Source organism: Caretta caretta, chromosome 7 (assembly GCF_965140235.1).
Source record: "Caretta caretta isolate rCarCar2 chromosome 7, rCarCar1.hap1, whole genome shotgun sequence".
In the NCBI taxonomy this organism is placed as follows: Eukaryota; Metazoa; Chordata; order Testudines; family Cheloniidae; genus Caretta; species Caretta caretta.
Genome location: NC_134212.1, coordinates 104230100 through 104245389, shown reverse-complemented (window position 1 = coordinate 104245389; position 15290 = coordinate 104230100). Strand labels below are relative to the sequence as shown.

The window sequence follows — 15290 nt, the reverse complement described above, 5'->3', positions numbered from 1 at the left end:
TTAAGTAAATAAGCTGTGATGTGATTTTGTGTCTTCAAAGAAATAAGAAAGTTTGTTTGTTCCTCTAAATTGTCCAGGAGAGGGCAGGACAGTGCACAGCACATGGGTCTGGGAAAATTTGGGATTGGAAGTGTGTTGGGGTCACATTGCTGGTTGTAACCAAGGCTGGTGGAAGCCAGAGAGGGGCTGTAATCAGGCTGCTGGGATCAGAGCTGCTGAACCAGGACTGTCTAGAACACAGACACTTCAGGGTGTGACCTGCATTCTTGTAGGCTGGCTGCGAGTATACCAGACTGGGAGCTACAGTAGTAAAGCATTGTAAGACGCACAGTTTGCAGGGCAAATAGTGATACAACCCCCTCACTTCTCTGGACTGCACCCTGACCGATAACATGATAGAGGTATATGTAATTATTTAAAATATGTATGTATTCCAGTAGTGCTCAAAAGCCCGAATCAGAATTGGGGCCCAACTGTAATAAGTATTGTACAAATACAAATAAAGATATGGTCTTTTCCCAAAAAACCTTAAAATCTAAGATGCTAATCCTGCAAACATTTAAACACAGGAACAGTTTCACTGAGCTGGTACTACTTACATGTGTAAAATTACTCATGTTTGCATGATCAAAGCCTAAATATGGAGAAGGTCAGGTGTTTCTAATTACCCTTGCTCATAATACAAGAACAAGGGGGATATAATTTGAAATGAAAAGATAAATACATTTAAAACTTGTGAAAGGAAATACTTTTTAAACAATACATACTTAACCTGTGGAACTCATTGCCAGAAGATAAAACATTGAGTTCTAGAGTTTAGTATGATTTTAAAAAAGGATAAGATTGTTCTCATTAACTATAAAACTATCAGAGTTATGTTAATGGGAAGGGATGTCCACTCCACACAAGGCCTGAAGGGGTTAAGGTGGCGAGGTGGGCCAATTAAACACATAGGCGGCACCTGAAGGAGGTGGCAAGGACTAATTAGAAATGAGGCTGAGCTGGACAGGAACAGACTGGGTCTGTATAAAGCCCAGAAGCTGAGGGCAGATGGGGGATATAGAGAGTGAGGTGACAGTCACTCTCAGGGTAGGGTAAGGTAGGATGTAGCCCAGGGATACAGCAGTAAGGTTCAGGACTGTGCAGACCTTGACAGCTTGTTGTAGGGTCCCTGGGCTGGAACCCAGTATAGAGGGAGGGCCTGGGTTCCCCTACCAGCCGCTGGAGAAGTGGCACTGTTAAGGCGTAGTGAATGGGAAGACTGCCTGGGACAGTGAGACCAGAGAGACTCTGATACCTGGGAAGGGGAATACTAAAGTGACCTGGCTGGAGGGCCAAGCCACAAAGGGAGAGCAGTTGAGTCCTGAGAGACTGAGGCACAGAGAGAGTGATGGAGTGACACTGCAGGAAGGGGAGTTGGCCTGGCAGAGCTAATCCGCAGGAGTGAGTAGAGCACCCCAGGACAGTTAGATAAAAATATTAAAGGGTATATATCCTTGTTCTATGGAGAGTAAACCAGTTATTAACTGACTGGGAATAGAAAGAAACTCTCTCTATATGCAGGCTATTCAATAATTGTCCATTTATATGCTTTCTTGCACCTTCCTCTGAAGCACCTTGTACTAGCCACTGTTAAAGCCAGAATACCCAACTAGACAGACTATTGATCTAATCTGGTATGACAGTTTCTATATAATGTTCCACAAGACTTTTCCACCCAACCTGGTACATTGCTGTTTATTCATTATCATTTGTTCACTGTCTTTTTGCTGCTTTTCAATCCACATGACAGATTTTATATTCAAGATTTGAAAAAACTGTTTCAAGTAAGATTTCATGAGAATCATACATGCATGATGATGGGGATGGCCAGTTTCTAGTGGGCTAGAGAGTTTTCAGCAAACTCCTATGTACAGTCCCAGAATATACCTTTATATATTAAAAACTGAAACAGATTCCTTAGTTGGTGCTTACTACTGTCCTAGCATTACTAAGAAGAATAACTTTCATTCACTTCATGGGAAAAAATGAAGTCTAATTAGAGTTATTTGCACTCAGTTATTTTTGTTATAATAACTAGAAAAATATTATTATGGGGGGGAACAAACAAACAAAATCTCTACATGTGAAAGCTCACCTAAGCATAAAGCAGCGTGGTGCCTTTAAATATTCAAAGTCAATTATTAGATAATTTTTTTTTTAAATATACCCATACATGCACACTAAGTAGCTTCTGGTGGGCGAGAGAATGAAATTTATAAAACTTCATTTAAAAAGACAGAACCAAAGATATAAATCTGCACTTACCTTCATTTTTACTATTCTCTCCCAAACATAACTTGGCAGCTTCTACTGCTCTTGGACTGGTAAAAATTAAACCCTCATAACTATCTGGATGAGAGAGCTACCAAAAAACAATTTAGAAAATATATTTAGATAAACTCTGGGAAGTTCAAAAAACATACAGTGAATGTTACAATTTTACAATATGAAAATTACAGTCCAAAGTGTCAAATATTTTGATCACTTAATAAAAGTAGCAGAAATATTAATGAGATTTATAACACTGAATTCAGGTTAACTCAAACTTTCACACAAGACAACGTTAATTCTGAAATCTGAATATAGGAACAGACATAAATTCTTCTCACCAGACTGGAATGTGAGAAAAGTATATGATGGATTTAAAATTCTTACAGGGGAAGCTAATAATTATTGTTAGCAGTAACTCAGAAAGTATCATGAGGGCAGGTGCTTGCCTCACTGCCAGGGTGAAGAATAGTTCAGATTACTGACTGTCTATGCAAAAAACAACACCAACCAAAAAATTTCTGGTGGACCCTAATAATTGTAGGCCTTGTCTGAACAAAGTAACAGATTACAAATTTAAACTCAGCATTTCAGTAAATATCCCTGGATATTTGTAAGAACAAGGAAAACACAGAACTATGTATCTCAAATTTTAAACAAAATAATTTTTAAAATGGTAGAGAGAACATCAAGTGTGCAATTTTGTGGGTGCAGCACAAAATTTGAAGCCCAGGGCAAGACAGCTGTTAAAGACACTTTTTCCCCCTTCTGGTTCTAGCGTAATGGGGGGCTGAAAAGTACTGAGCACTTTTGAAAATCTCGCTACTTTATTTAGGCTCCTGCATGGGAGCTTTTGGGTGCTGAGCTCTTTTCAAAACCTGGCATTAAAAGTGTAAAATACTCATCTTATATAGGAGTACAGGGCAATTGTTTAAGATATGTTTTAACAACTAAGCGCCCAATCCTGAAAATGGCTCTGTATGGAACCTACTGCAGGCGTATAACCCTAATATAGAACACACAAATAACGAATATTCAAATAATGTGGGAAAACTTCTTTAGCATAAATAGCATTTTCTATCATCTCAGTTATATGATTTCTTTACATATGATAAAATAAAAATTAGGACTGTCGGATGTCTGAGGCTTATAGATAAATTTGGGTTAGCAATCAGAGATCATATAAAGATCTACAACACAAAATACTAATAACAAACGCATGTATATTGCATACTCTGAGAATAAAAAGGGATAGGATTTAAAGTAGGGTTAAATACTGGCCCCACTAAAGTCCATGGCAAAACTCCCATTTACTTCAGTGAAACCAGGATTTCACCAAAGCTGTTTGTTTCATTTAACCCCCTCATAAAGTGTATTTAATATTACTGAAGCTGCAAAGAAAGCACTAGCTTAGGGCTTTTTCAAGTAGAATATAACTGGGATCACCCATGCCTCATAACCCTGGCTGTGTATATTAGATTCATAACTGGCCAACTCATTCACTGCTAATTAGTTTGTATCATAGTAAGGGGTTTGTTTTTTTCAAGTCTTTAGTTCTGCAGCTACAGGATATGGTAAAGTATGTGTAAGTGCAGAACTTGTGCTAATGAGCTGCCCCACAGTAACTTCCATAAACATTTAGAAAACACACTGTGCATGTACTGCAAGCATTTGGAACGAGAGGTGCTGCAGCCTCAATATGTTCATTGACAGTAAGATCACTTGCCTGGCGCTAGAGAAATTCTCACACAGCTAGGGATGACCCTCAGCAACCTGGTTTCCCAAACTTTAAAACAATTGTAATTTAAAAATATCTTTGCCTCCAGCCCAGGGGCAGAGGAGAGGGAAGGAGAAATCCCCCTTGTCAAATTGAGAGCTATATAACCAGAACATCCATCACGAGTCTCGTTTCATTGTTTTCTTTGAACCAGCTAGCATTTAAAGCTCTCTTCAGCGGACTAACAGGCCCTGCCAGAGTTCAGATGGGGAACAGATGTGAATACTGTCTAAGCCTGAGCATGATTTCTCAAAGCACATTGAAAGAGCTATTCTATAGAAAAAGGCTCTGTATTTAATGCATTCACTAAGACTTAAGTGACAGTAACATAATGTATACAGGACCAATACACTCCTTCCATATGGTTTTTCATCTTTTTCAACTCCGCTGCTCAGTTTAAGCTACTCACTCTACTGCAACTTTATACATTTGTGACAGGGTGCAGCCTGGGACTGTGGGACCCCTGTGCCCCCTTAACTCTCAAGCCTGGGCTATCCCTCACAGTCCTTTGCTAGTGACAACCAGCAAAGCCCTCCAGGCACTATCACTCAGCACAACCACATGTGGAGCCCCACACCCAGCTAGATTGCATGAATGCCCCCAGAGCCGCTCGTGAATCACACAGAGAAAGGCACCTGGCAAATCCCCCCCAGCTCCCAGCCTTGTACCCCAGGAATATACCGTCTTGCACTGTTTAGACCCTTTCTTGAGCAACGCAAGTGTATTAATTGGTTCACCACTTCATCAATGGAAAGTGGATATACATCAGCCTGTAAACCTGTGCCGATTTATCAAGCACTTCAGGCAAACTCAATGGTAAAGATAAACAGTAAAACAAGTTTATTAATTATAAAAGATTATAAGTGATAGGCAAAAAGTCAGAGTGGTTACCATAAGAAAAGAAAATACAAGCACGTAATCTAAACTCTCAATTCTATTAGACTGGGCAACATCTAGATTAAGCAGTTTTTCTCACCTCACTGGATATTACAGTTCATATGACAAAGGTTTCACCCTTGAAACCTAGGCCAGTTTCCTCTGTTGGAATCTTCAGTCTTCTAAGTGTCTTTCCTTGCTGCTTGCAGCATAGGTGCAGGGAGGAGAGAGGGCAAAGCATGGGGCCCCTGTGTTCTGTTTTATACCCTTAATCCATGTGCTTGGAGAACACTAATCCAGCCGTGTCGGTGGGCATTGCTGAGACCCCAGGCAAGGTTAAGTAATTCCCCTGGTGTGGCCTTGTGCAAGTGAGCCATTGAATTGTAACTGCCTTGCCTGACAATGGCTGTTGATGGTTGTTGGATACCCGCCCGGGCTTTGGTTATCCCCTCCTTGTCTTTGGGGAGCTAGTATCTGGACGCTTCCCAAACCCATAGCATATTTTAGTGACAATCATACAACACAATTCTCATAACTTCATATTCATTGATGATATACATATTTAGATGGAACAGTGGGTTTCAGAAGATCATAACCTTTCCTCTGATACCTCACGTGGCATGCTTTATATGCAATATCACAATTATATATAGATGATGAATCTGCGGGCTACAGGGTGCTCCTCGAGGTACAGAGTGTCACAACATTTTAGATGTAAACTCTCATAATGTATAAGTCTAAATCCAGCATCAGGTTGGAAAACTATGAAGCCGTATTTCAAAGTTTCAGGGTAACTGCAGCTACATTTCTCCATCCATGCTCCCTCAAGGGTTTCTGGCTTCCAGCCATCACCTCTCCTGAATGGAAACCAGTGTCTCACTCCTTTCTGACCTGGGGGTTTTAAGGCTGAACAGCTCCCAGCTTTATATTGCAATACCTCAGTAAGCCAGTCTGCCTAAAAGGTCAGTGCCTGTCCTTTGCTTCCTCTTTGAGGGATATGGCCAGTGTACTGCCAGCACTTACAAATTACCCCACAGCTCCTTCTAAGCCAGTACATTTATTATTAAGGTAAAATCATCACAAAGAAAACATATAAAAACAACAACAAAAAGAACGTACACACATGCTACAAAGTTTACCAGGGTCACCCCCAATTTCAACATAGGTCACTGGTAATGTCAGTCCTCCAAACCTGACAACTAGGTTTTCCACATGGGTGCAAGTTCAGTCTTTAGATCAAGAACCAGAATGAAGGCCCTGAGTTATTTTAAGATGGGGCTGTTTATCCAAAAGTACTTTCTTGTCTGTTGGCCTCTGGAAAATCCAGTTAGAACCAGAATATGCAAGCCTCCCTTGGTGGTAGTACCTTTCTGGAGGTGTTATAAACTGAATGATTTGTGCTGATCATCCCTTACTGATTTCAGTTCCTGAAGGAGCCGTGGTAACCCTCACCTCTCGGAAAGCATACAGTCTCTGGCCCAGAGAGGTACCATTCATCATTTAATACAAAAGGGTCTCCCAAAGATATTGCAGAAAGTTGCCTATCTGCCTCAAGTATATTGAAAAGTGGATTGCTTCTGCATGAGATGATCCTCTAATTTAACAAATGCATTCTAAGGGGAGTCTTCCTCTGTGGGATGAACAGCTCTTCCAATGTGTTTCAGAACTCATGCCCAGATGTTTTCCACTTTATTTTTATCCATTCCTCAAGAACTCTCCCCTTAAGTACTTCACCACAGCCAGAACTTAACCAACTTTACAGAATAAAGTAAAAGACTGAGTTTTAGCTCTAGCTTTTGAAAACTTTTTGGCTGTCATTAGGGATTCAGGGGCTTTGTTACAAAGAGGTGGTTTCCATTACAGTTTAATTAAAAAGTTTATATTTGTTTTTTAGTTTTAATAATCATGTAACAGGCCCAGGTGCTTGGCAACTGACTCAATAAGAATTTCTAAACAAACATCAGAGTAGAGGGTTTAAAAAAATACAGGAAAGAAAATCCATTTTATGAGAATGAACTGAAAATTTTGAAGTTGTTTCTAGCTTGCAGGGTTCAAAACGGATCCATTTCTCACTCCCCTCCCCACAAATTTTCAGGAAATACCTTTTAAAAAATGTCTGAATATTTGTTTTCCTCCTCTCACTTTTTGCCACCAGGTGCCATAAAATAAATTATGTGCATTTGTCATTAACTTTTCTTTTTTCCTAACCTTTGAAAAGTTGTAAAATAGCGAAAGAAAAAATTAAACTAATTCTGCCACAGTAATTATTCAAACGTCTCCAGTTTTTGAAGAGTCTGAATTTTCATTTTTCCTTTTGCCACTCTAGCTTCTCCAAGATAAAGAAGTTTTAAAAAGTTATAGTGGCTAAGGGAAAAATGAAAAAGTGACACTCTCCCTCCCCCAAAAACCTAGCTATGATTAATTTAATGACAAAATGGAGGGGCAAGAGGGAGCAACAATGAATAATTAAAATTTTTGAAACTTTCAATTTCAACAAAAAAATAAAGTAAAACAGAAAATCTTAAAAAAACCCAAAAGCTTTTTGTGAAAGTTTTCAGTTTAGGGAAAGGACCATCTTTTGTCCGCAAAACGTTTCAAAACGAAAAATGTCAACCAGCCCTACTAAACACATTTCTTTTCTGTTTCTTTCTCCAGCTCACATGGTCCTTCTCTCCTCTCTCAAGTTCATAAAATCCCAATTATTTAGAGCATTCTGTGGAACACACCATTGGGCACCCGTCAGGTAGGGAAACTAGAACAGAAAACGCTGTCCTTAGAATCTAGGCGACAGGTGGTTCATATCATACAAACAAGTTCTTACGAAGGCCTATCTTTTTCTTGCATAAATCCACCTTCCTACATATACCTTCCCTTATGTAAATCCTAGTGTTACAGCACACTATGCTGTAGGCAGGAGCATAGAAGAAAGCACAGTCAGATCTTAACAAACAGAGGTCACTGATGAGCAGCTCAAACCACTAAGTGTGCCGTCCCCTTGCCCAGTGGTTTTCAACCAGGGGCCGGGTGCCCTGGGGGGGGCCGCAAGCTGGTTTCAGGGGGTCCACCAAGCAGGGCCGGCATTAGACTTGCTGGGACCCAGGGCAGAAAGCCAAAGACCCACCACATGGGGCTGAAGCCCGGGGCCCCAAGTCCCACAACCCAGGGCTGGGGCTGAAGCCGAAGCCCGAGCAACTTAGCTTTGTAGGGCCGAAGGCAACTGACCTGCTTGTTACCCCCTAATGCTGGTCATGGCTTTTACATACAGTAAAATAGTTGTTGTGGGCCATGGAGTTTTTATAGCATGTTGGGGTGGAGGCTCAGAAAGAAAAAGGTTGAGAACCCCTGTCCTAGCCCCCACTCGTTTGGAGAGCAAGAAAGAGAGTTCTAAATTCAAGCCTGTTTTCTAACTAGGCAGCAGATACACTTCCATGGCAAAGTTTTCTAGGCAACTGACCTAGTATTATAGTCACTGCAAGACTGGATATAGCTCATCCCAGCTGAATCTGTCAGGTTAGTTACATGAGAAGGGACTACATCATCTAAGGATGTCAGGGAGACAAGTTTGGTATGCTCAGTGAAGTTCTTCACCATCGTTAGTAGCAGCTTTTTGGTCCAATTAGGCAATGAGGGATGAGACTAACAAGGTATATACCTAAGGAGGGGACTGGAGTTGTGGAAAAGTTCTTTAACTCCCTATCAATTCAGGAGAGAAACAGCAATACAGAAAGCAGTGAGAAGGTATTACTGAATCAGGATTAGTCTTTGTAGCTTGGCAGTCATAGGGCATAATTTCTCCAACAGGACTACTACAAGGTTGAAAGCTTACCTTTTCAAAGAAAGTCTGAAGAGACACAAATTCAAATGACAAAACAGGGATTAAAGCTGCTTCAAATCCGTATAATCCTAATTCCTATGGATAAAAAGTATATCTAGTCATTGGAATGCATCACAAATAGTGTCTATTTATATTTATAAGAATGGGCTATTTGGCAACAGAACTATTCAACTACTTTTCTGAACTAAAATCCAAAACTATCTATGGAATTTTCGGTTTTTTTGTTGTTGATTAATTTAGTGCTGCTGAAAGATATTGTACTTACAGCCCTGGAGACTGAGGCCCTCTATTTATCCATTAAACAGGTACAATATAAGCCAGGGATGGGCAAACTTTTTGGCCTGAGGGCCACATCTGGGAATAGAAATTGTATGGTGGGCTATGAATGCTGACAAAATTGGGGTTGGAGTGTGGGAGGGGGTGAGGGCTCTGGGGTGGGGCCAAAAATGAGGAGTTCAGGGTGCGGGAGAGGGCTCTGGGCTGGGGTGGGGGGTTGGGGTGCGGACAAGGGTGCAGACTCTGGTTGGGGTGTGGGATCTGGGGTGGGGCTCGGAATGAGGAGTTTGGGGTGTAGTAGGGTGCTATGGGCTAGGACTGAGGGGTTCAGAGGGTGGGAGGGGGATCAGGCCTGGGGCAGGGGGTTGGGAAGAGGCTCAGGAGTGCAGGCTCCAGGCAGCACTTACCTCAAGCGGCTCCCAGAAGCAGCAGCATGTCCCTTCTCCAGCTCCTACGCCGAGGCACAGCCAGGCAGCTCTGCATGTTGCCCCATCCGCAGGCACCACCCCTGCAGCTCCCATTGGAGCACCGGAGTGGGCCATTGGAACAGGGCCATTAGAGCATGTAGGAGCCAGAGAGGGGCCATGCCGCTACTTCCGGGAGCCACATGGAGCGGCCCCGACCCTCCTGCAGCGCTGAAGCGGGGAAAGCCCCAGACCCCAGTCTCCAGCGGGAGCTTGAGGGCCAGTTTAAAATGGCTGATGGGCTGGATCCAGCCGGCGGGCCGTAGTTTGCCCACCCCTGATATAAGCGGTCTCTCACTACCGATGTACCTTACTACTAAGGGCCCAATCCTGCAAATTGTTACATGTATATGAAGTTCATTAAAGCCAGTGGGACTATCTGCACAAGTAAGAACTGCCCACATGAATATGGTTTGCAGAGATAAGGCCAATTATAGGGGTAAAAGGTATTTAAGTATCCATTTATGTTCTTGGACTCTCACTGGAGACTGCTAACAATTGTTTGTAACAATTACAAAATACTGTAATCCTAATTCTGATCTATATGAAAGCAAACTGATATTTAGTCATTTACGCAGTTTAAAACTAACTTCAATAACAATGGATTATTACTTAGCTAAGAACATTAACTGTCATATCTAAAACTACTCTTTGTAATAGTGCAAATTACACTGGAAAGTTAGTTTTCTCAATGGATACTAACATTTGAAACACTTTTTCCTAGTTTTGTAACACCCAATCACATTAATCTTGTTTAATTGCTAATTATTATTATTATTAATTTAATAATGAAACAAGGCAAGGGATAGCTTCCCCCACCCTTATGTTACTTACTTGAATATATGGATCTGGTCCTGAGTCTCTGTCTTTGGGGTCCTTCAGTAACAGAACTTTCATTGTTTACCAAAAATGGCCACAGATCACTGAAACACAACAAAGAAATATCTAAATTAGATCTAGAGGACTTCTCTCTGTACAATGCCAGTAAAAGTTATGCATCACAAGAAACAGGATAATTGACAGATGCACTACCGTTTACACAATGAGTAAGCAATTAACGAACATTCTCTGGGAGTGAACACCCACCCTGATAAGGCCAGCAAAAAGCATGTTGGTTTTTAATGATACCACTTACAGAGAAACAAACGACAATGAAAACCAACAAAAAGAAAGAACTTTGAAAGAAAACACTTTTAAAAAGGAATAATGATTTCAGTAACATATTAACATAGTAATATAATGAGCATCCTCTGACAGCTTTGCTATTCTATTCTATATTGGTTCTTATACTGACCTCATCACATGGTATTTGAGCCCCTCCTCTGGGCTTGCAAGTAGAGGCTGGGCCCTGTCCCACTCTGGAGCCACAAACACAGGAGGAGCTGACAGCCGGTGTGAGTTCCCCACCTTCCCACGGGCAGTGGGACTCAGGCTTCCAGCTTCAGCCCTGGGTGGCAGGCAGCAAGCTTCGGCCACGTGGCGGCAGCGTCTGGAAACTGGGGTTCAGGCTCACCACCTGCTTCATTGCCTCTGGCCCCCGCTGCCTCTCTTGGCCCCTGACCCATCCACCCCATCACCCCTGGCCCCCAATGCCTCACTACCCACCATCCTATCCAAGGCTTAATTTGTCCCCTGGCTTGCCAGGGCTGTGTAAGTCTGCTGTGAAAAGTGATATTTGTATGTTTGTTAATATCACTTTTCACTGCTTCACAGCTGGCTAACAAGTCTGCTGCTGTGAAAAGTGATATTAACAAACATACAAATATAATTTTTCACAGAAGCAGACTTACTAGCTAGCAATTCTATTCAAAAGAAAAAAACAGAAACAAAAAAAGCAAAAGCAACAACTACGAAAAAAGACGAGAACATGCAGAGCACCTTATTTGTGTTTCTATTCTGTTTAGGTCCAGTAAAGAACTGTACATTGTTGTTGTTCCTGAATCTGCAAAAAACCCAACAACCCTACATAAATACATTACAATGATTTGGACAGGTATGTGTGTATATTTATTTCTTTTTCCTAAAGTTAATTAAGTTTTTCGGAAAAATTGTCATAGTGGCCGTCAGCAAGAGTTGGTGGCCACACTCTGAGGACTCCAAAAAATGTGTTGTGAGAACCCCTGCACTAAATTACATAACTAACATCTGTCACATTTATTCTTTCATCCTCTCCCCAGGAAGAAAAGTGTATGTAGTAGTGTTTTATCTTGGAATTTATTTTTATAATATGTGTATTTCAGAGCACACACTTCCAAATGAAGTCAACAGAAGCTATGGGAGCTCAATGTCTGAAAATCAGACCCCATTGAAGTCAATGAGACCAGCTACTTCGTGCTTAAATGTAGGCATGAGCTTAGATACTTTGCTGAATTGGGGCCTAAGTGATTCTCTCCTACAGGAGGATTCAATATCAGAGCCATGATTGGAACTCATAATAATACTTCCTATTGTTTAGGTGCTAATCATGTCTCCTGAGATAAGGTTGTGATGACAGTTGCATGATAAGAAGTCTAATTTTGACACACACATCCTTTTAACTTTTCATAGGAAGAAGGTATTCCCATGAACATTTTTATGCTTAATTTAGAGGAGAGAGCAAATATTTTGGGGAGTGTCAAACACAGAGCTTTTTTTCTTGAAAAATAAGTGTTCTCGTGATTTTTCATCCATTTATAACTTTGAAAAAAAATTCCATAAACCCCAAAGTCAAAATAAACAAAGTTTTGTATACCCCTCTGCAGAGTATAGGTTATTAGAATTTTGATTTTGAAACTAAAGGCATTAACAATCTTTCCTGCTATTGACTCGATCTTCACTAGCCACCCCACCATAAAAAATTTAAGCATTTCAAAACTTCAACCAGTTACAGATTAACACTTAATAATAATGAACTTAAAGCACTGCAATGCAGTGTGGAACTGGCAGAGTTGTTAAAGTTCCCTGAAGGAGAATCCATTTTTGGAATAATTTATTAAATTTCCTATAGCACAGCTCTCCTCTTGCAGACATTAGCAAGTCCACAGGAGGCAGTGTATCAGGGGAAGATCTAAGCCCAAGTTCGCTGACAGACCAAATAAGATACACAGGAGAACAGCTCTGCTCCAAATTCTCTTACATAGACTAATGAAGTAGGTCTCAACTTTGGCAGACTTCATCAAGCCCTCAGGAGGGTATGTGCCTCTCTATCTGTCTGTGAGTATACATGTTGCTGGGTTTTTCTTTCATATTTCTTTTTTTTTTTAAACATAGGAAATACACACACAAAATCTTTAACTTACTCTTAAAAGTTGTTCCAGTAGTTACTACAACTGTTATATAAATTACATAAAAAGAACATTACAATTAAAAAATCCAACAGTCTAAGCCTTAGAGAGTATTGAAATATTTATTAAGGAAATATATATCCTTACAGTTCACACATTCTCTTAACAATAGTGACACACACACTTCATAAATTACCTAAACTCTGACCACAATATGAACTTACAAACTTTTCCAAAATATACATCACTAATTACATACTTTAAATAATAGATGACATACATACAATGACATTTTAAAAAATCCTTTCACCTCTTTGAAGACATAATGTTTAATAATACTAAGAATGAAATCATCAAAAATGTAAATCTAAGAAAAAATGAAAATCCTCCCAAGGCAATAATTCTACTAGGGAAGAGTAAAAAAGCCAAACTAGAGCTATAAAACCCCAGAATGAAATCATAAAGTTGATTCAGGTGCATTCTGGAAGGAGGGGAGTTGTCACTGATGTTTTGGATGTAGTCAGAACCAAATTATCTCCCTGTCATGTAGCCTGTTGTCTGTCAAATACCGAATAATAATAAACAGGTAAGCATCCATACTTATAAGCTTATTACAGGCTTCCAACTATCAAATGAATTCCACTGTTTAGTTCTTGTGGGCAAAATATATATTAAAACTATAGAAAAATTATTGGGAAAAGTCTTATATCACAAACTACTCTAATATGCAATTAGCTGAATGCCCACTTTACACAGAAAACACACAACTTATGTTTTGGACTCAGCCACCTGGTTTACTTTGAGTAAGCCTGCTTGCTCCTGATACCAAGAATGTCTTTGGCTTGCTTTAATTTCTGCCAGAAAGCAGCTACTTTATTGACTTCAAAGGGATTGCGAAGTGTGTGACTGAAAACAGAATTTGGGCAAGAGTTGTTGCAGCTTTGTGCACTCCTGTAATATTTGTCATGCCATGTTAGTGTCCTTTGAGGGGCTTTAGTGCATCTGCTGTAAAAGCAGCTACAAACCTCTCTGAACCTTGTGTCGTCTTTTCTTTCACAGTTCAGGCAGGTTTATTTGGCAAATATATTGACATGTATGATAAAATATGAAGTGATGTAATACACCAGTATGGCAATGCTCTCTCGCAGCAGGGATGTCCCATAGAAGAGACAAATCTTGCATTGTTTTGGCTACAGCCTATCCAAACTCATTTTTCTTAGCAATTATGCCCTAGGACAACCGACATCACTATAAGTGTAGGCACAATGCCACCGTAACAGACGGGGATGAGTATAGACAGCCAAGAAGCTGAATGTGGGCAAATATGCATGTTGAACATGGTATTCCCAAACCAGAAATGTTGAAACAGCGGTTATTGCTGAAGTTGTAGTCCCATGACTAAGGGAATATACCATCAGTACTTAAACTATAAATTGGGATTTTCTTTAGAAATAATACTTTTTAAAAGTAACATCTTTTGCGGCTTATTACAATGTGTTATAGGTGCCACAGACACAGGAATAATAATCTGTATTTATAATGGAATCTTCAAGCCCTTGAGACTCTGAGAAGGAGCCCTTGAAATTGGCTAATGAATTATTATTCTGAACAGCTGGATTCCTGCTGAATAAACTGAAAGAGTATAGAACCCCATGAGACATTTCTGGTGTATAGAAGAGTCCTATGTACCCTAGAAATGGTGGAAATACATGAATAATACACACAACTTCCTTGGCAATATATTCAGTCTGTTCCCACATATACTTAAACATTACGCTCCTTTACATATTTCTCAAGAGATATACACAAACTTGTGACCAACATTAAAAAAAGTTTCTGTAAAGAAGAATCAATGGAAAATGAAGTCCATTTACTCAGCAGCTGTTGATTTACATCTGGAAATCGGAAATGAAGCAGAAATGTTCCCACTGCCAATTCTTTGCCTAAAAGTCAAATGCTTAAAACAGACCGTGGGCCAAATCTGGACTGCCAGATGCTTTTTGAACAGACTCCAAAATCTTTTTATTTACTTATCTTTTTTTTTGTTATTTTCTCTGGAGTCTGGACCTTGATCAAGAAATTTGGACCTTGACAAAAAGTAGTTGACTACCCCTGCCTTAAAACAAGTAACTAAAGCCAATCTTCCAAAATGCCATCATTACAATGATTGTCTTTCAGTGCTAATGTAAATTGTATAAGGTGATCTGCAAAGGGAGGGGCTTTTACCCCCCCCCCCCTTTTTTTTTTTGCTTCTTTATGATGTATAAAGGAGGCCTAAAAAGCGAAGGATAGGAGGGTTCTGCTTGATTTTTACATGAGAAATTCAGGTTTTATCTACCATGTAAGATGCCACGTATCACTAGAAACCTCCCAGGATTACGAAATTACAGAAACAAACACAAAGGAGAGCTGTTTTTTTTTTAACTCATACCCTTTAAACCCCTTTGGTTTTGCAAACACCGGGGAACAGAGTGGCCGCTGTTCAGACT

General features: G+C 40.2%; 1 protein-coding gene across 12 annotated transcripts in view; it reads right to left on the bottom strand.

The window, feature by feature from the left end:
- The window catches only part of UROS (uroporphyrinogen III synthase), a 35974-nt gene that overhangs the window by 20216 nt on the left and 468 nt on the right, over positions 1 to 15290 (bottom strand). For 2 of the 12 annotated variants that reach the window (XM_048856727.2, XM_048856730.2), the window contains exons 1-3: positions 9482 to 9786; positions 8790 to 8873; positions 2308 to 2404 (exon numbers count right to left, since the gene is read on the bottom strand). In XM_048856727.2, the coding sequence (XP_048712684.2) occupies positions 2308 to 2404; positions 8790 to 8873; positions 9482 to 9616 (316 nt within the window). In that variant the 5' untranslated portion in view covers positions 9617 to 9786. Of the gene's footprint in view, positions 1 to 2307; positions 2405 to 8789; positions 8874 to 9481; positions 9795 to 10372; positions 10570 to 10832; positions 11013 to 11416; positions 11481 to 15232; positions 15252 to 15290 lie in introns of those variants that run through there. The other 10 variants (XM_048856723.2, XM_075131020.1, XM_048856722.2 and 7 more) reach the window with 10 other exon arrangements.